The following is a 25,926-nucleotide window of genomic DNA, read 5'->3' as shown; positions in this document are numbered from 1 at the left end:
TGAAAAATCTTTACACAACTGTAAAAACACATTTGGTGTATTTCAAAAGGGGGTTTGCATCTGTATAAGCCTAAGTCGGTAAGCGTGACTTGCATGCAGAAACGAGTCGGCACACACAAAAGGTGAGGGAACACCGGTCCCTAAATTATACCGGGTTAAAGTCGGGTTGACATTTCAAATACGTGCATTAGCTTTCAAATACAAGAATAATACCTCTTTCAAGGCCCACTCGGGAGTCGGGGAGGGCACAACATCTATTAAGATCAATGCCACGGCGGCCTGTTCCAGCCAAACACAATACAGAGACACAGTCAACACAATTGTGTTAACCTTTCCTGGTAATAGCGAACATGAAAAAACTGCAGGAAAGTCAAGAAACCAAGAAACACTAATTATTTTTGTTTTTCGTTTTATTTATCCAACGCGATGACATCATTCGTTGTTTTGCAGTTTTTGAGATGCTCTGAGTTGTAAACAATGTACAATATAATGTGTCATTCTGTCAAACTCTTAATAAACAGTTTGTGTCTAAAAGGGAAAGCATTTTCCCCGTCATATTTCATTGTTATTTGCAGCAATGAGACGTCCTTTTAAACAGATGTATTTACAAGCTCCTGTGACCTTTGTCAAACATAATAAAAATGTACACACAAGGACCTAGTACCCCAGCGGCCTGCTGCCAGGGAGCACAACGTTACAAGTTACCTTTATATTGTAAATTAAGTAAGCCTCTTATTTAGAAAATGTGTACAGACTCCTAAAATAGAATAAGGTTCAGTCATGGTTGTAACTTATAAAGGAACTTATTAAAAAATATTGCACTTGTAAAATAAGAAAATAAAGAATTTGAAAGACTTTTCTATAAAAAAAAACAATAAAGGCATTTAAGCATCCAGTTACAGCTTGGCTTCGTAATAAATAATTCTGGAGTCAAAAGTCAGAAAGAGCAGCTGCAGACCACCCCACCTGGGGCAGCTCTATCAGCCCTCAATGGCAGGAAGGAATTCGGAAAAACAAGCTCTAGCTTCCGCAGAAAGTCATTGCATCCTGCGTTTGTCCATCTCATTCATTGCCAATGACAGAGTGCCCCTGAGAAGGGGGGGTCGCCATTTCCATCTTTGGACGAGTGCAGCATATTTGCCCTTTTCCAGATTTTTCCTTCCTCGTGCTGAAACCCCCAAACGAGAAATGTTGTGGCTCCAGAATACATTCTGTGGCTCCCAATGACCATGCGTGGGCCCAAAGCATGTACGCGTGCCCACTTTTGCGTGCCTTCTGCGCCCCACTTCACAGGAGCCCTTGCGGCTCATGCAGCAGACGCCGAGATGGACTCCCAGAAATCTATCGTACCAGAGAGAAGGGAAGATTCTGGGGGCAGCACCAGACGGGCACTTACTCCTGTCCCACTGGCCTCTTGAGGTGCAGCTGGCTTTCCACAGGACCCAGCCGGCCTAGACTTATGGTTGCCACACCTTGGCACCAGAAGAAACACCAACGCATCCACTGACGGAGAGGCGTGAGGCTGCCATTGGCTCCATGTAAACATACACCTCCTGATCTCCCCAGGACGGCCATGCCCAGGTCTACAAGGGCGGGATCGGCTTCTTCTGGTTGATTAAATCCAAGTACAAGTCCGAGCGGAGAAATCTGGGATAAGAGTCTTTCTCCATCAGTCCGTATATCCTTTTCTGGGCCAGGTCGAAGCAGGTCCGGCTGATGTTCAGAAGGTTGTCTTTGGTGTGTTCCCTGGTGTATGAATCCAAGTTCACCTGCAGGACATGAACAATAGATCTGTTTAGTCACTACAGCAAGTATAGGAGTATTTCTGAGAGATACACTGATCAACGTCACACACCCACACATGCACATACACCCACCCACCCCAGTAGTGCTCTCCACTTGTCTGGAAGACTCGACCCAGAACTTTGTCAAACAGCTAAGTGATTGAGTATCTATTAGCTGCTTTTACCACTTTAAACTGCTGAGAAGTATCTCGCCATTCCTGGCATGCGCTGAGCGGACTCTGGCGGACACTGCTATCCGGCCACCAAGACTTGAAATGGCACTGGTGCCATGTCCTGCCAGCTAGGACACACTCAGAATCTTGTAGTTGGGAACTAACTTGGACTAAAGAAATATGATCAGATCAGGTAACATCCAAATGACAGTCACTGCACTGGTTCCCAGTCCACAAAAACTGCATCAAATCCCTTTCATAACACATCGCATCATCTACAGTCAGGGCCCTGCTTTTCTTGGATACAAACTGTAAAAGACACAATCTCCAGTCCCCGACACTCGCCTAACCCCGTGCTCACCCTGTTCATGTCAGATATCATCTGTCACAAACCGGGAGAGTAAAATACATGTGGCGGATGCAATGTGCTCCAACGTGTCATCCCGTCTCCGGGCTGGCGGGAGCTTGAGCCTGAAATCGCCCAATTGCAAATGGGGCCTTTGCTGTATGGTAATCGGAGCAGGAGTCCACGGTACCGGAATATGACTTCCGTCAGACACCTTCCCCAGCACAGCCTTTGGGTAAGGCTCGCCCAGTCAAGCAAAAGAAACGTGTGTTTATGGGATACAACCTTAATGGCATCGTGGCAAACGCTGCTAACTTATGTCTGATTTTACAGATTTGTTCACGTCATTCACCCGATTTCAGTACTTTACACTGTTTCCGGTTAGACAGATGCTTGCATTAAGTCGAACTTAAATTGTATGTGAAAAAAGCATACTACAACTGCGCGCATCAGTCAAAATTCCACCTCTAGACCCTCAGACACCCCAACATCTTAAAACGGCACCCAGTTTTACATCCCAAAGCCACCCTACAGACACCATAAGACCTGAAGACCACATTCACTTGTATAGCCCAGTACCGCCCTCCAGACTAGAGATCTCAAGACCTCATCCATCGTTACACCACAGTACACACACCCTGAGATCTGCAGACCCCAGCCAGTTTCACACCCTATTACAGCCCTAAGGACATGAGATCTCAAGACCTCATCCATCCTTACACCACAGTACACACACCCTGAGATCTGCAGGCTGCAGCCAGTTTCACACCCTATTACAGCCCTACAGACTAGAGATCTCAAGACCTCATCCATCGTTACACCGCAGTACACACACCCTGAGATCTGCAGACCCCAGCCAGTTTCACACCCTATTACAGCCCTAAGGACTAGATATCTTAAGACCTCATCCATCGTTACACCACAGTACACACACCCTGAGATCTGCAGGCTGCAGCCAGTTTCACACCCTATTACAGCCCTACAGACTAGAGATCTCAAGACCTCATCCATCGTTACACCGCAGTACACACACCCTGAGATCTGCAGACCCCAGCCAGTTTCACACCCTATTACAGCCCTAAGGACTAGATATCTTAAGACCTCATCCATCGTTACACCACAGTACACACACCCTGAGATCTGCAGGCCGCAGCCAGTTTCACACCCTATTACAGCCCTAAGGACATGAGATCATAAGACCTCATCCATCCTTACACCACAGTACACACACCCTGAGATCTGCAGGCCCCAGCCAGTTTCACACCCTATTACAGCCCTCCAGACTAGAGATCTCAAGACCTCATCCATCCTTACACCACAGTACACACACCCTGAGATCTGCAGACCCCAGCCAGTTTCACACCCTATAACAGCCCTAAGGACATGAGATCATAAGACCTCATCCATCCTTACACCACAGTACACACACCCTGAGATCTGCAGGCTGCAGCCAGTTTCACACCCTATTACAGCCCTAAGGACATGAGATCATAAGACCTCATCCATCCTTACACCACAGTACACACACCCTGAGATCTGCAGGCCCCAGCCAGTTTCACACCCTATTACAGCCCTCCAGACTAGAGATCTCAAGACCTCATCCATCCTTACACCACAGTACACACACCCTGAGATCTGCAGACCCCAGCCAGTTTCACACCCTATTACAGCCCTAAGGACATGAGATCATAAGACCTCATCCATCCTTACACCACAGTACACACACCCTGAGATCTGCAGGCTGCAGCCAGTTTCACACCCTATTACAGCCCTAAGGACATGAGATCATAAGACCTCATCCATCCTTACACCACAGTACACACACCCTGAGATCTGCAGGCCGCAGCCAGTTTCACACCCTATTACAGCCCTAAGGACTAGATATCTTAAGACCTCATCCATCGTTACACCACAGTACACACACCCTGAGATCTGCAGACCCCAGCCAGTTTCACACCCTATTACAGCCCTACAGACTAGAGATCTCAAGACCTCATCTATCGTTACACCGCAGTACTACCCAACACACACCCCGAGATCTGCAGGCTGCAGCCAGTTTCACACCCTATTACCGCCCTACAGACTAGAGATCTCAAGACCTCATCTATCGTTACACCGCAGTACTACCCAACACACACCCCGAGATCTGCAGGCTGCAGCCAGTGTTACGCTGCTGTACTACTCCACAAGTCCAGAAAGCCGTACACCACAGAACAACCGCATACCTTCAGATCTCAAGATCAGAGCCTTTTGCCACAGTACAAGTTAACTTGAGATCAAACCAATTCATCCAGGTTTACACTATAGTGCATCAAAGAACCACAGTACATGTATGTACCTTCCAACGAGCCTCGAAAGACTCAGAGCATACAATTAAGTGTTAAAATGACCCTTCTTCTGGAAGTCGGCATTCGAGGAACTACACATGACATAACTCAGCGGATTGAGCACCTGCTGTAGAGATCCCTAAGAAATCTGCAGGTCACAGCTCAGAAGCCCACTGGGGCCGAGGGAGCCTCTCAATCTTCCAAGGTTCTAGCTTTAGTACCCGGAGTTGCTTTATCGGTGGTATAGCACGCGCGCAGCAGAGCCCTCTTGAATTACAAGAATACGCTAAGCGCTTGAGTTTAGGCGAAACCTTGCACTTGTGCCTAATACGAACCAGTAACCTTTCTAACATAAGTGATGTACATGGCATCAAGTGATACACAGATCATCAAGAGATACGTAAGAACATTTACAGGTTGGATGTTACATGGAGCAGTACTGGTGACGCATGATGGTCTGCAGACCTGAACCTTCGGTGCTTCAGACTTTCTTCAACCCCCCTCCCCACCTCTGTTAGTGACATAGTGTCGCGAGGCAGCCCTCCTCAAGTATAAAGCACTCTGTAATCACCACTAATTTAACTTAAAAGGACATTGACATACAGCCACCACTCTTACCTCTTTGCACGACTGGATTGCAATATATTCTGCAAAGATTTTTTTGGCCTTCGAAATCATCTTGGACTGAGATTTAATTTTTTTGTAGTCTTCACAGGCAAGCCAGAACTCCAGGTTCTCTTCGCTGAACTCAGTGCGCAGGAAAGATCGGAAGGAAGCCAGGCCATCTGCAAAGAAGAACATCAGGGCACTTAGAGCTAGGATCTGGAGTACACAGTCAATGTCCAGAGACCGGTACATACAGCATACGAGCCGGACCCAACAGCAGCCAGCCAAAGGTCTAGCCAAGAACAGCAGAAATCACAGAACACCAACAACAGACCACATGACCACTTACTGCTGCTGGAAGGAAGTGCACTGAATCAATCAGAAGGGAAGATGTCTTATAGTGAAGACTTTACACCTCACCACATACTCTCTCTACACAGGGACTTGCAGTCTACAACGCTTAGTGTAAATGCCAAGGCATCAAGGCATTGATGGGTACTGAGCTTTGGTTTGAACTGGCATGGGCTAATAAACGAGGACTCAGACAATGGTATATTGGGATAGGGTGGAATGTATATCTTCTTTCTGATATGATGGGTAAAGCTCGTGCTACATTAGAGCAATCCTAGCTACTGCCTTAGGGATCCACCACAAGGGACCAAATGAGGCCTGTTTCTAGTGGAGTGAATGGGCCTAAATGGCAGGGTGAAGGGGGCTTAAAAACCCAGAGCTGTAACACTGCATTCACTCCTGCTGTCGATGGCCCGCTTCCCTGCAGGAGAAGGGTCCAAAATGAATGAACTGTAGGGCTCCTCAGGAGGCGGCTCATGAGGTGAAAGATGGACCTGAAATACAGCATCAGCCTCCTCCTGAAGGGATACAGGGACTGGACTTCTTTGACTCGCTACTACTTTGCCCTGGGTTTTATTTTGGCCCCACCATTACCTCCATTTGCCCATGACTTAGGACTATTACTTCAGCCGGGCCATTATTTCCATTGACTGTTAGTTCCAGCTGAACTTTACTTTGAGCCAACCATGACTTCATCTGATTATGATTTTTAGGTGACAACCCCTTGAAGAACCAATGCTATGACCTTTACTGCATGACTGTCACTTCGACTGAGTAGACATACTATTCGAACTGTTGTCCTAATCAATCTGCGAGCAAGCGCCAAGTCAAGTAATCATCAATTACAGTAAGGCCCTGCCCAAAGTAATGATCACGCCAAAGTAATGATCAAGTCAAATTAATGTTCAGTTATGTGTATTGACCAGGTTAGTTAATGGTCAAGTCAAATTAATGGTCAGGCAGGCGTACTAGGCAGGTTAAGTTAATGGTCAGGTTTAGGTAATGCGCCAGTCTAGGCAATGATAAGGCACAACTGATTGCAATCAAACCTATGGTGATCGATGTAATTGGTGTGCACCCATCGCCACCGCGAACCCATCATGCGTATATCAGGCCTCCTGAAAGCATCAGTACTGTCCCTGCTACGGATTCCCAGCGCAGTCCCACTGGGACTAAAGCCGGCCCTCCGAGGAGGGCCGGAAAGTCTCACTGCCACCCGTGTGGGAGCTGGTATGTGCAGCTGCAGGATGGTGGATGAATCCGGGACTGAGCCATGGCATTGGCGCTCAGGGTCCTAACTGGACCAGTTCTGTGATCCCAACAAAACATCCTGAACACGAGTATCTAGATATTTCTGCACTTGTAGGGATCGGAGTAGGTGCCCAAGAGCGACAGGGCGTGCACGATGGAATGACTGTCTCTTTATGCATTAAAACATTCACCATGAACTTCCGTTTATTTAAGAGCCCTTTGTAGTGGAGGCTACATTGATCAATGTTCACTACATTAGGGTGGCAGGAGTAAGAAAGGCACAAAACTTACATTTGTGTAACAATAGCTTGTCGAAGGATTCGCCCCACTTGACAGCATCTTCGGGCAGAGGCCTGCAGGGTAAGGAGAGAACAGTAAGACTAAGAACAAAGCATCTGCAAGCACTTTATCATCCTTCTGGGGCACTGTGCCACCCTGGCCAACCTGGCACAAACAGCAGCCTTCTGGGGCAGACACAGCCGAACGCGTCCTTATCAGAAACAGCAAGGACCATGTATATGATATACAAGGTCAGGAGCAGGCTACACAGGCAGAGCAGTCTGACGCAGATTATTCAAGGCAACAGTACTCATTTTTACAACCCTTACGAAGATGAAAGGCTGAGCCTACCCTGCTTTAACTTTAACCTGAGGCTTACAGGACACAGGAATGTGTGCAGACCAGTGCGTCAACACACTCGTTTGTCTTACACGGTGCACAACAAAGAGAAAGTAATCGAAATAACTCTTAAAAGAACCGATAACGTTCCAGCAGAAGCAATGGCACTTACAGATTAGCTCTTAGAGCCTCAGAGAAGAGTCCTTACAAGAATCGATATATCGGATACGCTTAGGAGCAGCGGTATCACTGCTGCAGCAGGAGGGGGCATACTTACAAGCAGAGCAAGTACAATGGAGGGTGTTTATGTGAGGTTGAAAGAACCCACCACTCAGAGGGAGTACCTACACCCAGCACAAAACAGCGTGCAGACCGAGGCACAGGGCGCCAAGATGCGCCGCGCTACAGACATCTAGCAGCTACATGCACACATCAGGAGTGAAGATACAAGGATAATCGATAAAAGGGCGTCAGCAGACAGGAATATGCTTCATTCACACCTAACAGTGCCGACTTCTTGAGCAGAAGCATAGGAGGAAGGGGGCGGGAGGGCACTTACCTGACGGTCTTCATGGCTTTTTCCAGCTTGCTCCCGGGGTTGGCTCCCGGGGACTCGTTCCTCCTCCGGAACAGGCCCAGGCGGTTCTTCATGTCTTTGGCCCTGGGGAGGACAGAGAGCGCGGTTAGCACCACCAAGCTTCACTTGTTTACAAGAGTTCAGCGTGAGGTTCACTGCCCCGCTTCAGTCTACTTCACCAAGCTAACGACCCCCTAAGAACTCACCACAGAGCAGACCATCTCCCACCCTTCGCAAGCAACACCGCAATTAAATGAGTAGAACTACTCCCTGGGGGCGGGGGATGGGGGGGGGGGTAGACTAGGGGTCCTACGGGAAGAGTGTGGGTAAGAGGACTGTACTGCAGGGTGCAAGAAAGAACAGGAACGGCAAGCGAACAGAATGAAGGTGTAAAACGGGAACGCATTCATTTAATTCTGGCTTTCGCACAGCGCTCCAGGACGTACTCTTTCATGGTGTGGCGCCGCTGCACGCTGGCCGGCGCGTTCTTGCTGCGGTGCACGGCCAGCAGCATCTCCGCGTGGAAGTCCAGGCTCGGTGGCTTGGCACTGTCGCGGAATAAGGGCATCGCCGCCCTTGAGATCTCCTGCTCCCGGAGCTCCGATGCCCCCTGCTCTCAGTAACGAAGGAGCTCCTCTGAATCACGAGTCCGCCTCAGGAGCCCTCTGCTTCCAAGTGCGGGCTCGGCGCTGCCCAGCTGCCTGTACAGGCGAAGATCCAGGCGTGCCAGTCCAGCCCCTCGAACACATGTGGTGCAGGAGCCGGGGTACTGGAGGCTTTGGAGTCCGCTAGAATGTGAGGGCTCTCTGTGAGAACGCTAGAAGTTTCATAAAGTGGTGAACAACTGTTCCCCAACACATCCAATTCCTGCAAACAAGGTCGCTGGGTGACAGTGCGATGAAGTGATTTGCCCAGGGTCACACAATGCGGTGAGAGCAGCGCTTAGAATCTCTGTCGACAGCCGATGACTTCCCGACTGGAGCAGTGCCCTTCATGCACCGGACCCAAGCCCGCTATGAAGTAAGACTGCTGGCACGGCTACTTATGATGACTTCTCCAGCGGTTGCCATGGCAGCCGTGCTCAGACCGGAAAAGCAGCAAATCATAGGAATAGAGAAGCCTTTCAGGAGAGCGAGAGGGATAAAAAAAAGTGCCAAAAAATGACGCCAGGCTATTTTTGAATGCGAAACATTTTCTGAGGGGAGGAGGGCAAAACTCCAACAGCACATGGCCTGAGGAATCCGTACCACAGGGAAGGAGCAGGGGGCGGGCGGCGAGCAGTCAATCAGAGGCCGAGCTGCAGAAACCAAATGCACACTGCATTTATTACAAGTTAAGAAACATTAGTCAGGCTCTGCAGCGCTGAAAGTGCAGCAATAGGGACAGAGTGCAGATAAATACGGACGTCACCCCGTGACCTACGGGGAGGTGCTTTGTTTACCCACACACTGTTTACCTCAATGACAGATTAACCGTGCGTCTTCGACTGAATGCTGCGACTTCAGGGGGACTGTGGGTCTCTTCAGTAAGCCACCTCACCACTGAAGCGACCCACAGACCCCCTTGAAGTCGCAGCATTCAGTCGAAGATGACGCAGAGCACTGCTGGAGGGGGGGGGAGGGGGTCATCAATACAAGGTCAATAATATATGTGATACATGGAAGAGTCAGGGGCCCCTCGTCACATTCTGCAGGGGGGTCCATCATGTAACGCCACTGGAGGGCAGGCCAGGTGCCGACAGGCACTTCACAGCAGCACCGCAATACCGGAGACGGGCCCGTGAAGGCAGACCAGGTCCCGGCCTGCACTCCCCAGGAGCCGGGCACAACCTGGAACAGGGCCCTGCTGCCAATCATCCCTAGCACAACCACACTTTGAATGGGACAGCGCATGCGAGTGTAAGAACCACCACAACCTACTTTATGGAAAGTATCTGCCCCTTTCCAGCAACACTGGTGCCTACCTACCTCTGCACACTGCAATGCACTAAATGTACCAGCACTGCCAATCTCCAGGGGCACTGCAATACTCCGAATGGCAAAGTGCACGCAGCTTTCAGCATCAATATCCCACTCTGGACAGAGGGACAATACCAGCGTTTTTCACCCCACATACCAACTACGGACATTTGTCGACAGCACTCAAAATGAGGATGCTAAATTAAGCAGGACTGACACTTCTCTGCAGTTAAGGGTGCACGAGAAGCACTGCCATGCTTAAATGGGACCGCACTGACACATTTCAGCTGCGCTGCAGGACTTCCAAGGAAACAGTGAGTCACACCTCAGCAGAGCGGCCACACTTGGAAAGGGCAGTGCTGGCACTCTTCTTTAGCAGGGCAGTATCCATCCGAGGCACTCTAAGGCCCAGCACTTCCCAGGAGCACCGTATCACTCACAAGAGCAGTGTCTTCTATGTGTGGCTCTCTATATATGGCCAGGCCGAGTTAACTATCCAAGCTTCTGAAATAATGTGATGTTCACCTTTACACCACCCTACTCACTCAAGTCAGCTGGTTCGTTCTTGGCGTTCAGTCCCCGGACATGAGGGTTTCATGGCGCTGTCTAGATTGCCACATTTGTCTGTGGATTTCCTGCACCTATATTGCTAGACTGCACTCTATTTATGAATTGCACACGCGAATTACTTGGTTGTAGAGTTCACAAGCACAGGCATAGTCATTTAGCAAAACGGTACGTAACACTGTGAAAGGACCGTCCCCGCACTCCTTTGCAGCAGTGACACGCCTCACTGGCACTTTAATGCTTCTAAGAGGCACAGAAGCAGCACTTGGGAAGGGAGCCTGCAGTGAGTACTCGCGCCCAGTGCTCCATTGCAGACACAGGCTGCTGACTCGATTTGTCCTGTCTATGCCCTCGGCCTCAGCTCCGCCCACTAACTCCTGATAGACAAAGAGGCCGGATGACCCATCGGCACCTTATATCCTTGCTAATTTGCTAACTATTTTGAGCACAGCCTGCAGCACTTCCGGGATAGTGTCACATGCTGTCAAACAAATTGTTGATGCCGAGAGCATCCCAGTGGGTGGCGCTAGCATTCCACAGTGAACATGAAAAGGCCGATGCATCGCTCTAGGAATGCGTGGATAAATCAATAGTCTTCAAACATACATTATTGGAGGAGGGGGTGTGGGGGCGAGGACATCTGGCTATAAGCGGCCTTTGGCATCATCTCTTCCCAGAAAGGCGTTTAACAGGGTTAGAGCCCTGGCTTTGCTCACGGGCAGAGCCCAGTAATGAACCGGTCACTGTTACTCTGCAAAGTATTCAATGGCCACCAATGCTGAAAGTGCACGATATGTCACCTTGCCAGAGTTTTCCACGGCTCCTGCAGGAGAGAGTTCAGTGGTCCATCCAGAACATTATCCAATGGATCCAGTGAGATGCTTTTCAACGCCCCTTGCAGGAGAGCAGCCACTGTTTTCCGTAAAGGGCTGCAAAGTTTTACACCCAAAGCGTGTTTGAGGCTCAAAGAAAGACTCCAGTATTCCATTGTTCCATGGTACAAAGTTTTAGATGATCCAAGCTAGAATTCAATGTCGTCTGATGCAAGCCGTTCAATGGTCTCATACAAGAAAAGATTACGATGGTCCCCTCATGGAAGCTTTCCAGGGTTAATGGACGAAGGCTGTCTCTCAATGGAACCCATTCGTATAATGCCCTATATAGAAAGACATACACGGATACCCATGGCATGTAAGAATGCGCTGTAAAGGGCACACTGTCCTGCTTCACCCCCAGCTCTGTCTGGAGCAAACCACTCATCGGTTTCATTTGATCTCGTCACAGTAACCCTGTCATGTACAAGGTACTTATCTTCAGGGACACCGGAATTATGCGGCATGGGAGCACCAAATTATCCGGAAGGGTTCAGTACAATATGCAGCAAGAAAAGGCAAATGATACGGCATAATGTGGCACATTTTTCACACCATTACTTCATTATTTTGTAATGTTTACTGTCTGGGTTAAGATTTCAACTCATTAGTGCAAGTTTAACAGCAAAATACAGACAAAAGCGACCGTAAGATGACCAGTTAACCTCTGTAAAGGGACTTCCACTGCGCGCAAAACACGCCCCCATGTTTTACAATAACTTTTGATCTGTTTGAGCTGGAAACAATTTTTGCGTGTTAAAAGCTGCAGATTATGCAGCAGATGGTGGTTTGTGTAGTAAATGCGTCATATCCCCAACCAGGTGAAAAATGAAGCAGCAGCGCATCATTGCAGCGGCTCTGCTCATCCTCGATAACCCTCTTTCTGGAGGACACTCTGTGTAACCACAGATTCGGCACCTTTGGAATATCCCCCACGCTCCAGACTGGACAGATACGTTTTCATAGCTGTGCTCCCGCATTCCACTAGGTGGCACAGCACGACTCCATGTTGACTTTATTCTGCCCAGGAAGTGACGGAGCGGGGCTGCATATTAGCGCCACCTCCGGAGTCAACGTCTGTTTCTTGCTAGACTCTTGCTGGGCCCTTGGACACAGAGCACAACAGAATCAGAGGTACCTTATGCAAATCTCTAAATTGGGACCTTTTAGATGTTAATAAGAGGTCGCTCCCCTAAAGAGGGAAGTGGGAGGGCAGAAAGAATCTGTGGTTGGATTCACAACCCTCAAGAAAGAGTGTTACTGAGGGTAAGTAACTTATTCTTTTGATGTATGCTTCTAACCACAGATGCCTCACCTCTAGAAAAGATAGCAAAGCAGTATCTCTCGAAGGTGGAGGGGACTCAGATCAGAAGGTCCTGCAGGGCCAAACAGGTAAAATGCTTTTCACAGTAGTGTTTGGTGAACATGCCTGTTGACGCCTTCAGCCTGACAGCAGCCTTGGTGGACATGGCTCTCAGGCCTCCAGGAGGCTGATTTTTGGTCAGTGTGTAGCAGATCCTAATGCAGAGGACTAAAGACCATGACAGAATCCTTTTCTGCTCTGCCTTACCGTTCTTTGCACAAGAGAGCCCAGCAAAGAGCTGATTGCCCACCTGATGGTCTTAGCTGTGATCTATGTAGAAGTGTAAGGCTCTTTTGGGGTCCAATCGATGGAGTTTCTCCTCCTCTTTCTAGGGGTGTGGCAAGGCAAAGAACGTTGAAAGAGTACTGGAGTGCCCAAAGTGAAGCACCAGCCCAAAATTTGGCAACAAGGCCGCTATAGTCCTCAGCACCATCTTGTCTGGGAAAAAGTGATGTAAGGCACTGAGCCTTGAGCTCACTAATGCAACACGCACAAGTGATTGCCATAAGAAAGGCAGTTTGGAGAGTTAGACAGCACAACGATCAGCAGTGCATGGACTCAAATAGAGTGCACATGAGAAAAGACTAAATTAGGGTTGCACTGTGGCATCCCAAAAGCTTTGAAAGGGAACATGTGTGTCAATTCTTTAATAGAACAAATCACAATAGGTGATTTAAAGAAGGATGGTTGGCCCGATAAATGCAAAAAAGTCGTAAGGTCAGACAAATAACATCTGGTAGTGCCCACTGCAAGGCCCCGCTGGGCTAGAGACAGAACAAACAGTAACACATCCAACGGTTTGGTCTTTAAGGGGTCCTGTTGTGGACTCCACACCAAGCCACAAACGTATCCCAGAACCAGCCAATGATGAGGGACTCCTGCATGCAAGGATGACATCCACAGCCGTTGGTGGTAGTCAAAAGACAGCAAATTGCCGCTGCTCAATCTCAAAGAATGTTGGTGTAGATTGCCATGGTTTGGGTGCAGAACTCTACCCCGCTTCTGGGACATAAGATGGTCCAGCAGTGCTAGTCTGATGGCAGGACAAATGCTCATGCCCAGAAGTTCCAGTACCATAGTCCCATGGCCCAATCTGGAGCCACTAGGATGAAGTGAGCCTGTTCACTTCTGATGATCTTCAGAACTCGGGCAGGAGAGGCAGTTGCGGAAACTCTAGCCTGAATGAGTCTTCTAGAAAGTACATTCTTGGGAACTCCAATGTGGAGCAATTTTGCTACAGCACATCTGACTGTGCCGCCTTGGGGTGTAGAAGCAAATGGTGATCCGCCAGGGGCCATAGGCTGTCTTTATCCGACCTGGTGTTTAAAAGTCCTGCCTGGTGGTTCAAAATCAGGCAATTTCCCTGAAGTGCGAGCCAACTTCAGAAAATCAGTACCTCCTGGAACAGGACTCGAGACCCCACTCCCTCCTGCTTGTTTCAATATCAATGGTGATGGTATTGCTTGTGCGAACCTGCATTACCCTTCCCTTTATGGGTGGCAGGAAGGCCTCAATGCCAAGCGGAATCGCAGCTAGCGTCTGAGGGACAGCAGGATGGGTCATGAATATATGCATCCTGCAGGTTTCGGGCAACAATTCTGTTTGGATCCTGGGCAGAGAGAACCTGGGCCAAAGTGAGCATTTTGAATTTCTCCTTCTAGAGGAAGGCATTCAGAGAGCACAGACCTAAAACCGAATGAAGGTTCCATCCTTCAATCAATCAATCAGTGGTTTATAGAGTGCGCTACTCACCCGTGAGGGTCTCAAGGGCCGGGGGGGGGGGTGGGTGGGGGGTGGAAGGGGGTGAAGCAGCTCCGGGTCAGTCGAAGTACCAGGTCTTGAGGTCTTTCCTGAACGTGTGGAGGGTTGGGTAGCATCTGATGCTGACCGGGAGCTCGTTCCAGGTTTTGGCTGCGATATAGGAGAAAGCTCTCCCGCACGTTCTGCTTCTGTGGATGCGGGGAACCTCTGCTAGGGCGAGGTCGGTGGAGCAGAGGTTCCTCTTGGGTGCGTGGAAACATACTCTGTCATTGAGGTATTTGGGTCCGATATTATTGAGGGATTTGTAGGTGTGGGTGAGGAGTTTGTAGGTGACCCTCTTCTCGATGGGGAGCCAGTGGAGGTCTTGAAGGTGTTGGGTCATATGTTCGTGGCACAGTGTCCCTAGGACGAGCCTGGCGGCAGCGTTGTGTATTGTTTGGAGCTTGCGTAGAAAAGTTTTGTTGATTCCGGCGTAGACTGCGTTGCCGTAGTCAAGGCTGCTGGTGAGGAGTGCATGGGTGACTGTCTTTCTGCAGTCGGGGGGGGGGGGGTCCCCATTTGTAAGTCTTACGGAGGATGCAGAGGCAGTTGAAGCTGGAGGAGGAGACGGCGTTGATCTGGTGGTTCATGGAGAGTGAAGAGTCGAGGATTATGCAGAGGTTCCGAGAGTGGTCTGTCGGGGTGGGTGGCTCCCGAGGGTGGAGGGCCACCAGGTGTTGTCCCAGGCGGGAGGTGCAGGGTCCGAGGATGAGGAACTCGGTCTTCTCGGAGTTGAGCTTTAGGCAGGTGTCCTTCATCCAGGCTGCTACGTCTCTCATTCCTTCCTGGAAGCGGAGTCTGGTGGTTTCTGGGTTCTTGGTGAAGGAAAGGATGAGTTGGGTGTCGTCAGCGTAGGATACGATGCTAAGCCCATGCTGTCTGACGATGGCGGCGATGGGGGCCATGTAGATCTTGAAGAGCATCGGGCTTAGTGAAGATCCTTGGGGTACTCCGTAGATGTCAGTGGGGTCGGAGAGGAAGGGGGGAGGAGAGAGTCTGACCCTCTGGGTTCTGTCGGAAAGGAAGGATCGGACCCAGTCGGGGGCAGACCCCTGTATTCCTGCATTGTGGAGTCTGGTGGCTAGTGTGCGGTGTGAGACGGCGTCGAAAGCTGCGGAGAAGTCTAAGAGGATGAGGGCTGCGGTGTGTCCCTGGTCGAGCAGCATGCGGATGTCGTCGGTGGCAGCGAGGTGGGCGGTCTCGGTGCTGTGGTTGCTGCAGAAGCCGGATTGGGAGGTGTCCAGGATGGAGTTTTCTTCGATGAAGGCGGTTAGCTGGGCATTCACAAGTCTTTCAGTGACTTTAGCTGCGAAAGGGAGGAGAGAAATAGGCCAGTAGTTCTTCAGGTCAGTAGCGTCGGCCGTTGGTTTCTTGAGGAGGGGTTTCACCTCTTCGTGTTTCCAGTCGTCAGGGCAGTTGCCGAATGTGAGGGAGGAATTGATAGTATTTCCTAGTTCGGGAGCGATGGCAGTGGCGGCCCTGTAGAAGATGTGAGGGGGGCAGGGGTCCGTTGGGGCTCCTGAGTGTGTCTTCTTCATGGTTGAGGAGATGAGCTCGACGGACGCGGTGGCCCAGGAGATGATGGTCGGCTTCTCGGCGGTGGTGGGTGGTGTGGTGCTGTCTTCTGCGGGCTCGCTGAAATTGTCGTAGCGGGCCTTGATCTTCAGGTGGAAGTAGGAGCTGAGTTTGTCGCAGAGTTCCTGGGAGGGTATGATGTTGGTGGCTTCGCAGGAGGGATTTGTGAACTCCTGAATGACGTTGAACAGCTCCTTCGTGTTGGATGCGTTAGTCTTGACTTTGTCACTGATTAAGGTTCTTTTGGTGTCCCTTATACGTTGGTGGTAGCCTTTCTACAGGAAGAAGTAAAGGGAGTAGCACCTCGTTCCTACTTCAGAGGTTGGCACCTTCTTGCTGACCTCTTTGGCCAATAGAGTCTGCACCTCTTGCAGCAAGATGAAAAGGTGCTCCCCCAAAAGCTGCTTCGAAGTGGGAGGAAGTTGAGGTGGTTTGGAAAGTAATGGTATGGCATAGCTACTTTGGACAATTTGAAGGGGCTGTCTGTAGGATGTGATGGTCCAACACCCTGGTAGAAAATGTCTGAGCCTAATGGATCCACACTCATACTAGAGGGAACCGAAATACTGAGAAAAATACACAGTATGGCCTTCTTAAAGGCCTCGCCCTCCTGCAGCGTTGCTGATGGCCCAGAAAATTTGGGATGCAGTGGGACCAGTTGAGGAATCTCCTCAATGACCAGGAGGGAGATCGGTTGGCAACTTGACATCCTTCCGATTTCTCTTTGAACAGTGTGGCGGCATGGGGTCCAGAGTCCTCCTTCAATGACTTGCCTTTCATCTTAGATTTTGACTTACTATAGGACCTCAATCGCAAAAAGGACCTGTTCCAGGAGCAACTTTGAAAGCAGAATGAGTCTGCACCCTCAAACTGGAGGTGGAGCTGGACTTAAATGAGATCCCAGACTTCTTTTGGTGGTCGGCAGCATACAGCTTAGCTTCACAGTCCCGGATTGGTTTGAATGCATGAGGGCACACAATTCGCACACCTTGGAGTTAAGCCCTGAGCCTGAGCACCAGAGATCGACCTTGTGAGGGTCAGTCACTAACATCTGTAGCCGACAGTCATGACATTGTTTAAATCCTGTAGTCTTTGGTGGGGGCATCATTCCTATGCACACAAACGAAATTGTGGAAAAAATGAGTCAAGTGACGAAAGGGAGCAGAGCTCTGGATCCACATACGATGGCATGGAAAGGAAGCAAGTGACATCGCCAAGCAACGGCTGTGCTTATATGCAGCCCCGCTCCGTGATTTCCAAAGTGGAATGAAGTCAATGTGTAGCCGCACAGCTTCATCTAGCACGTGAGAGCACTGCTGTTAAGAATTCTGGATCCAGCGAAGGTGAGGAATCTGTGATTAGAAGCACCCATCAGAAGTAGAACTATGATACATATTCCTGTCCTTGCAAGAGGTCAAACTAATATCACCCAATAGAGAACCAGTAACAGAAGATAAGGTCTGACCATTTACATCTGGTCTTGAATTACCAACTCCGCATGGCCCCCAGCTCAGTCATGCACTTGTTCCACAAGTTACATATCGTCCAGTAGAATAGCAGAGGCAGCAGACTTGAGGCAACCGCTACAATGATAACTACTCACTCCGCCCAACATCCAACTTAGTGCATTGATGAACTCTTACATAGAAGCCATTACATCAACGCACCACTATACTGAATACCCCTATAGGCGACCAAACAAAACACTAATACTGGAGTCTACAAAACAATGCACTTCCTGCTCCACATTGACACTGAATAGATTATAGTAAGTATTAGGGATAAAGAGATGTCTAAGGCAAGTAATAGTGTTACGTTTAGGATTATGATAAATGGTAGGTTTGGGTTTACGGTTTGGGTTAACTTCAGTGAATAAGGTATGGTTTAGGGTTAGACTTGGGGCAAATGTAAGGCTAAGCTTTCTGGCTAGAATTAGATTCGGGGTTAGACTTAAATGTTAGAATGAGGGTTATGGAGAAGTCCAGGGTTAGACAAAGGCGCATATATTATGGGTAGGAGTCATGCTGCGGATAGGCTATATGGCTTGGATTAGATTTAGGGTTAAGCTTGATGTTAGAGTAAGGGGAAGATTAATACTTAGGATCAGGTTTACAGACAGGATTAAGCTTAGTTTTATGGAAAGGTTTAGGGTTAGACTTAGGGCAAGGGTAAGGCCAAGATATATTCCTAGAATTAAATTTAGAGTTAGGCTTAATGTTAGAATGAGGGTTATGAGTGGTCTAGGGTTAGACAAAGGGGAAAAGATTATGGGTAGGATTCATGCTCCTGGATAGGGTTAGGACGTATGACTGGAATTAGACTTGGGGTTAGGCCCGGTGTTAGACAGATAGGCTAAGATTAATACTGAGGGCCAGGCTCAGGTTTAAGCTTAGTTTGTGGTAAGGTTTAGGGTTACAATTAAGGAAGGCAAGACATACACGGAGGATGAAGCTTAAAGGTAAACAGGTCATCTAGAGGGAAATATCACAATAAGTTTTACTGCCAACCCCGACGTCATCAACCAAAGGGACGTTCTGGGATTCCGATTGTGGGTGATGCACGACTGGGCACAAGTAACAGATTTTTGTCCATTTTGACTGGCTGCCTCTCTAATATCCAGGGTGGGAGGGACGTGCAAGCATACCATCGGTGTAGATTCATCGAACCAGTGCGTAAAAACGGCCTCAAAGTCATCGAACAGTTTGCATGAAAAAGAAGTGACCTTTATTTCACATGGACTTCTTTCAGTATACTTGAGCAGTAAGAAGCAAGCGCACGCAACTCACAGCATCATTAGCACAACGCCCACTGCTTGCAGCCAACCAGAAATGCAACAGGACTCTCAGACTAATTCAGAGGACTTAACTTCCTGATGCAAATTACATCTTTAGACACCCCTGAGCGCCACACCAACAGCGGCAAGAGACCGTCCAGCGTGTGATGCGCACTGTGTGAACGGTCCGCTGCCCTTGCACAATCCAGTGAAACTCGCCTGAAGACGACCGAGGCAGACAGCGCGCGAGGAGTGTCGGGCGCGTGGACTGGAGGAGTCTGGGGCAAGTGGACATCAGAAGGACCTTGGGTACGTGGACACGGTGGGGTCAGAGGGCACGGACGGATAGCCAATGTACCTGCGAGAGTAGATCCTGAGGCATATGCACAGCAAGGCGAGGAGCCGGAGGTATATAGAGACAAGTGAGGTCCTCGAGGCATATACGCAGGGTGAGGAGCTTGAGGTAAGTGGCATATACTTAGGGGGAGCTCGAGGGTGTATACACAGGGTGAGGAGCTTGAGGCAGCTGCAGCTGGTTTATACAATACGGATCTCTAGTTGGAGGAATATATACACAGGGTGAGATGGAGCTTGAGGTATATACATAGGGTGAGGTAGAGCTTGAGGTATATACACACGGTGAGATGGAGCTTGTTCTACACAGGTATATACCAGGCGGGCAACTAGAGCCCAATTTCGGCGGGGGGGGGGGGGGGGGGGGATGGGGATCTGAAAAAGATTTCGGGGGGGGGGGGGGCTAAGTCTTCCAGCCATAGGCAGAGTGGCTGTAAAAAGGGGTGAAAACACAACAAAAGCCTCATTAACGAGTAAATGGTCTTTTAAAGACCTGTGAAGTACTCGGGTCCGGCTGCAATTAGACGGACGCCAGCCCGCGAGGCTGTCTCAGCCCGGCTGAAGCCCGGTGAGCCCAATGGGTGTTGCGCGCCTGGTATATACACAGGTATATACACAGGGTTAAGAGCTCGAGCACAGTCGGGTTATACAAAGAGAGGATGAGGAGGGATGCGGAAAATATAGACAGGGTGAGGTTAGACAGGGTGAGGTTAGACAGGGTGAGGAGCCTGAGGCATATAGACCGGTGGGTTAGAAGCTTGAGGTGTATACAGAGAGGGTGAGGCGCTTGAGGCACAGAGAGGGGGTGAGGCGCTTGAGGCACAGAGAGAGGGCGAGGCGATCGAGACAGAGGGTGAGGCGCTTGAGGCAAGGAGAGGGGGCGAGGCGCTCGAGACACAGAGGGTGAGGCGCTCGAGACAGAGGGTGAGGCGCTCGAGACAGAGGGTGAGGCGCTTGAGGCACAGACAGAGGGTGAGTGGCTTGAGGCACAGACAGAGAGGGTGAGTGGCTTGAGGCACAGACGGACGGGGTGAGGCGCCTCAGGCATACTAAAGAAGAGAAGCGAGCACGAGGCATGTATACAGACGGTTAAGGAGTTCTAAGCATATACACAGGGTGAGGACCGTGACCCACCTTTAGAGACACGCGACTGTTAAAACATATACAGGATGAGAAACTGGGGCACACGGACAGGAAGTGCGGGGACCACGCGGCGTAGACAGTTTATATCACCTTCAAGTGCTCTAAATAAACTGTTCACATGGACTTAAAAACGAGCGCCTAGAAGCGACTAAGCGTGCAGTGCAAACAATATATAAATAATCGTCCCACGTACACAGGGGACCTCAGAAGTCTGAGCAAACCGCATAGTATCGCAAAGATCTCAAACACTTAATAACTTCTGCGCCCACCAGCGCTTTAAACAGCTCCACTAAATCCCCAATATTGTGCACGCGCAGATCCCGGCTGTGGTCCGACACGATGCACGCTTTCACGAGTCCCGTTGTGTCCCAGGCTTGACCCTGAAATGTCTCGTGTGCAGCAGACACGACTCCTACCTCTCCAGATAGTGCTCCGAGATCTCCCCCATGGACGGGCGCATGAGGAGGCTGCAGTGCGCGCGGTGCGAGCCAGGCATGGGCGGAAGTGACAGGCCCAGCTGCGCGAGTAGTAAATAGGGGGAAGAGGCTGGGTGGGAACCAGCGCCCCGACCAATCAGCAATGGACCTTGGGACAGCCGCTGCAAGGCACTGGGAATCGCGTCCAGCATCACTGAGGGCAGCGTCACGTTGCGCAACTATTCACTGCACCAGTCGCGTGGAAAGTAAATAGAGAGAAGAGGCCGGCTTGGAACCTGTGCCTCACCAACCACGGGCAGCACCCGCGAGGCATAGCTGCACATCACTACTATACAGCGCAGCGCTGCACGGCACTGGGTGCAGGCAAACTGAGTTAACAAGAGGATGGCTGTGAACCAGTATCCCACCAATCACGGGCAGCAACGTGGGTGAAGAGCATCACTGTATATCACTACTCTATACAGCACAACTGTGCAGCGCTGCAGAGCATAAAACAGCTGAATCTGCAGGCACCCCTACCAATCACAGACGGCCAGCACCTACGCTCTACCTCACTCGCACACATTCCCCAAATCCACAAAAGCAAAACCGGAGGTCGCTCGTTCTCCTACATCACACCCAAGACATGGAACCACCCCCTCAACACAGCAGAGCCTCACTTATTGAGTTGCGCAAGAAGCTGAAGACTTGGCTCTCCATAGGAGAGGATGTGGCTTAACAACTAGAGCGACCAACCCTGAAGCAGGGGAACCAGGTTGGAGTCTGGTAGGAGGCTCAAGCAGTCTGTGATTCTGGGCAAATCAGTTAATCTCGCTGTGCCTTGAAATCAGGCGCGCAACACCCATTGGACTCACAGGGCTTCAGCCCCCCCCCCCCGTCGTGTGTGGCAGCCCGGGATGAGACACCTTCCCGGGCAAAAAAGCAGCCGCACCCGAGCACTTCACAGGTCTTTAAAAGACCATTTGCATGTTAATGAGGCCTTGCTGTTGTTTCACCCCTTCTAAGAGCCCCTGCAGCTCCACTCTGCCTATTGCTTAAAGTTCAGCCCCCCCCCGAAATTTTTGCTCAGCCCCCCCCGAAATTTGGCTCTAGTTGCGCCTCTGCTTGAAATTAAGTCTGCAATGCAATTGGTGCTCATGTAAAGCGCTCGGATACCATTGGGTCGAGTTCACGCTATATAAAACTCCAAAAATATATACATATAAGCACCTTCGGGGCCACACACCTAAGGAGCAGGGTGAAGACTGATTTGCATATGGCTGGGTCCAAACTGGGGTGGCATAGTGAGCAAAACAACAATGGATTAAACCCAGATCTGGTGACTGGGGGTGAGTGGTTGAAAGGTTTCAGCACTCTGTCCATCATCTTGTTGTATTTGCTATGTTCGCCCTAAGTGGCCAAGGGTGTATGCCCAGACGTGGCTCCCTTGCTCGCTGTGCCACTGAATTCAAGCTAGCCTGGCTGATGAGGGGTGATGCCCCGAAACCGGTCCCAGGATGCTTGTTTCCGGTCCAGGGAGGACCTTCCCTGGCAGTTCTGGCTGGACTGTTCTCATAAGGAGCAGGGTCAAGACTGATTTGCATATGGCCAGTTCTAAACTGGGGTGGCATAGTGATCGAAAGAATGATGGATTTAACCCAGATCTCTTGACTGGGGAGTGGTTGAAAAGTTTCAGCACTCCGTCCATCATCTTGTGTTTGCCACACACCTATACACCTTGCTCAAGTGCCTGGATACCCTCTCGGGTGATACAAATCAACATAACACCGCGCACCAATGTGCACGCCCACGCTGAATAAAGCATACAACGGCACAGCACTTCACAGCTGCAGGCAGAGACAGTCAGTAGGAAGAAGTGCCTGGATGGGAACTTCATCCCGCATCAAACGGTCGTGCTTTAGGCCCAGTGATTCAGGGATGCCAGCATCACGTACAGCATAAGACTGCACGCTCCACAGCACCAGCTGCAGGCAAAGCAGAGAGATCAGACGGAGTAGGAACTGTCTCCCGGGGCAATAACCGGAGCACTGCAACTAAAGAGTACTTGAGATTTTGGAGTGGGTGACGCAGGGGACACAGTCATCGTTCAACGCCCACATTTTGAAGCGGAAACTGAGGATGAATTGAAAGAGCGACAGAAAGCACTGCTTTCTGAAGTCACTGCAGCCGTGTGATGCGGTGCACCCTGGGAAGGCAGCGGATGTTATTTCAAGTTAGTGTTACTGTTGGCTCACCTGGCTTGACACACTCGCTCAAGCATATCTAAGACCACAATTAAATCATTAATAAAACACCCAAACGGCTTTGGAGCCCCCCTAGAGTTTGCACATTATTTACATCTCTTCCAGGAGAGACACGTTAAGTGCAGCGTGGCTTCAGACAGACTTGTACAAGGAGTTAAGATGCAACCCCCAGACACCTGGACTCCATTCTGGGCTTTTCCACTTTAACAAACTGTGTGATCCTCGCCCATTTACTACACTATTATTTTTCTTAACCGACTAGTTTGTGAGTGCATCAACGTAATTTAGTCCGGGATCTGCGTTCTACAGAGCAGCATCTGTGTATGGTTAGTAAATAATCATCTCCCGTTATATTTATGAATCACAATATAGGCCACATACATAAAGAACATGACAAACGGATACGTTTTGGGTAACTAGTTGCAACATCAAGGCAGGGAGAATTTTATTTAATACCACTTTCAAATAATGTCCCTCAAGCCAGTGATACGATCGTGTGTACTTAACCCCTTGAGTGCCCCGCCCTTTCCCCGGCCTAGGCCGGCCCTTTCATTAGCGGGCGGGGTTCATGACGAGATAGTCTCGTCATGGGCACAGCGCAACCGCGGCCCATTGGGCACTCAAGAGGTTAATTGAGACACAGACATATCAAAACATACATTGTATTACATTTTAAAGAGCCTTTGCCATATTTTTAAAGATGTTTGTCCATCGATTTACATCTTTTGATGCTTTGACGCTTCGACTCATCTCTGCCCCCCCTTAGCCAGGGGCGTAACACAGGCCCCCCGCATCCCCCTCGGTGCGGGGGGCCTCCCAGCTGCAGGGGCCCCCCTCAGCACAGCGCTCGGGTTTGAGCGCTCCTGATAAAATCCGGAGCAGGGGCCCCTCTGTGTACATTGCAGGGGGGCCCCTTGAATTTTCGTTACGCCACTGCCCTTAACCCAGGAATGTAATATCTCCTGCAGCAGTCACACCAGACTTCTTTCTACCACTGCACAATACTGGACGACCTGTACTATTCACGTAACACGGAAACAAGCATTTTCATTATTTGCATACTTGAGAATGAAAAAAACATAAAAACAATCATTCCCAACAAGGCAGGTTCACTGGGGGAACCGTTTACAAATAAACTCCTCTGAAGGTAGGCAGTTCCGATCGCCTACTCTGCAGTAAGGCCCCCGCCGAGTCTCAAACTTACTTTCATTAGAGACGTTATACATTGAAGTGTAACCAGAACGGGCGAGTTTGAGAAATTTAAGCCTTTATAAACTTAGCCATACTTTATATGTAGTCTGGACACTATGAAAATCATCGGCTCAGTTATTCGCTTCATACAACAATCGATTAGAAAAATAAAAGTACGCCTTTTTGGAAGTATTGCTGTATGAAAAAGAAGACGCATAACATTATTTCTTTTAAATTGTACCTTCCTGCACTTGCACTTTATCGTATGAATAGTGGTAGCCTGTATTTTTTAAAACCTCAGAAAATAATGTACTTACTATTTTATCATGTTATCCTCCCCATGAAGCCCATATTTGTAAATATAATTTTTAGTATTATTATTGCCTATGATAAATTGTAAGAAAGCACTTTTTAGATATATGTGTATTAGTATGCTTTAATGGTGTTTGTTTCATTGTCACCGAATAAAGCTGTTTTTTGATTTGATTTGAACTTAGCCATACACTCATTTAATGCACGTTTTTTTCTCAAATTGTTGTTTTGAGTACTTCGGCAAATAATGTAATGAGATTTATAAATGGTAAATACGAGCTTTGCTACTCCCTACCACTTTGTACGCACACAAGATTTACGTGATTGCAAGTTTGCGAAAAATATAAAATGGAAGACACTGCTTTAAAAACGTTTTGTGTACATTCGACAAACGAAGCCAAATGTTTTTGCCGTGCAGAGGCATTTCCAATGGACTATGCTAACCATCCAAAACTACAGAGGTTTATTGCTCCTTTTGGAATACATGTATTTTCAAAATCTGTCACTGTAAGGTCAGAATGTTGCATTTCACGCTACAAGCTGTTCTTTCAAAGGTCCATTCTAAAATAGCTAGTATGTAAAAGAGACGTGACTCTGATGCCACCTAGTGGCACATACTATAAAAGCAGTCTTCCGGCCACAGCCGAGTGCTATCTATATACTTTCAAATCAACTCTCCTGGCCACAAGTGCTTAATGGCCAGGGGAGTGTATAGGGAGAATAAAGGAAAATCCAGGACCACAGGATGCTATGCAGGGCCTGCTTCACAAATTTACATTTTTGAAACATTTGGAAATCTCTGTACGCAAACTTTTATACAAAAAAATGTTATCCGTGCACACTGCAGATTCCAATGGCCAGACTTATTACCCTGGACCAATTTACACAGATAATCCGACTGAGTGTGTTTGACAGTACAAGTAACCACTCTTTACATTTTTCCAGGAGGAGAAACCCCTTTCCCTACACTCCAGTTAAATATTAGGTTCCATTACCACATCCCATTACTCACTCAAACATCCGCCCCCCACATCTTATTTATTTATCTTTTATTTAGGTCATTTGTAGAGCGCATGAATCACCCTAACCGGGGTATCTCCACGCTATGGCGGCCCTAGACAGCGAAGCCCGGTGTTAGAACAGTGAGGTTTTTAATTGCTTTCTGAAGGATAAGTAGTTGGATGAGAGTCAAATATGGATGGGGAGCTGGTTCCAGAATGATAGAGCGACATAAGAGAAGGATGTACCACCCAGCCGGGTTTGTTTTATGCGAGGCACAAAAAGAAGCTCTTTGGACCCAGAGCG

General features: G+C 49.1%; 1 protein-coding gene across 4 annotated transcripts in view; it reads right to left on the bottom strand.

Annotated features, from left to right (window-relative positions):
* Positions 1–392: 392 nt before the first annotated feature.
* The window catches only part of RGS3 (regulator of G protein signaling 3), an 834,919-nt gene continuing 809,385 nt past the window's right edge, over positions 393–25,926 (bottom strand). For all 4 annotated transcript variants that reach the window (XM_085609985.1, XM_085609988.1, XM_085609990.1 and 1 more), the window contains 4 exons: positions 8,016–8,117; positions 7,130–7,191; positions 5,249–5,415; positions 393–1,769 (listed from right to left, as the gene is read on the bottom strand). In XM_085609985.1, the coding sequence (XP_085466111.1) occupies positions 1,584–1,769; positions 5,249–5,415; positions 7,130–7,191; positions 8,016–8,117 (517 nt within the window). In that variant the 3' untranslated portion in view covers positions 393–1,583. The remainder of the gene's footprint in view (positions 1,770–5,248; positions 5,416–7,129; positions 7,192–8,015; positions 8,118–25,926) is intronic.

The sequence above is a fragment of the Triturus cristatus genome, chromosome 1_2 (assembly GCF_964204655.1).
Source record: "Triturus cristatus chromosome 1_2, aTriCri1.1, whole genome shotgun sequence".
NCBI lineage: Eukaryota > Metazoa > Chordata > Amphibia > Caudata > Salamandridae > Triturus > Triturus cristatus.
The sequence above is the reverse complement of the archived record's forward strand: the minus strand, read 5'-3'. Positions and strand labels throughout refer to the sequence as shown.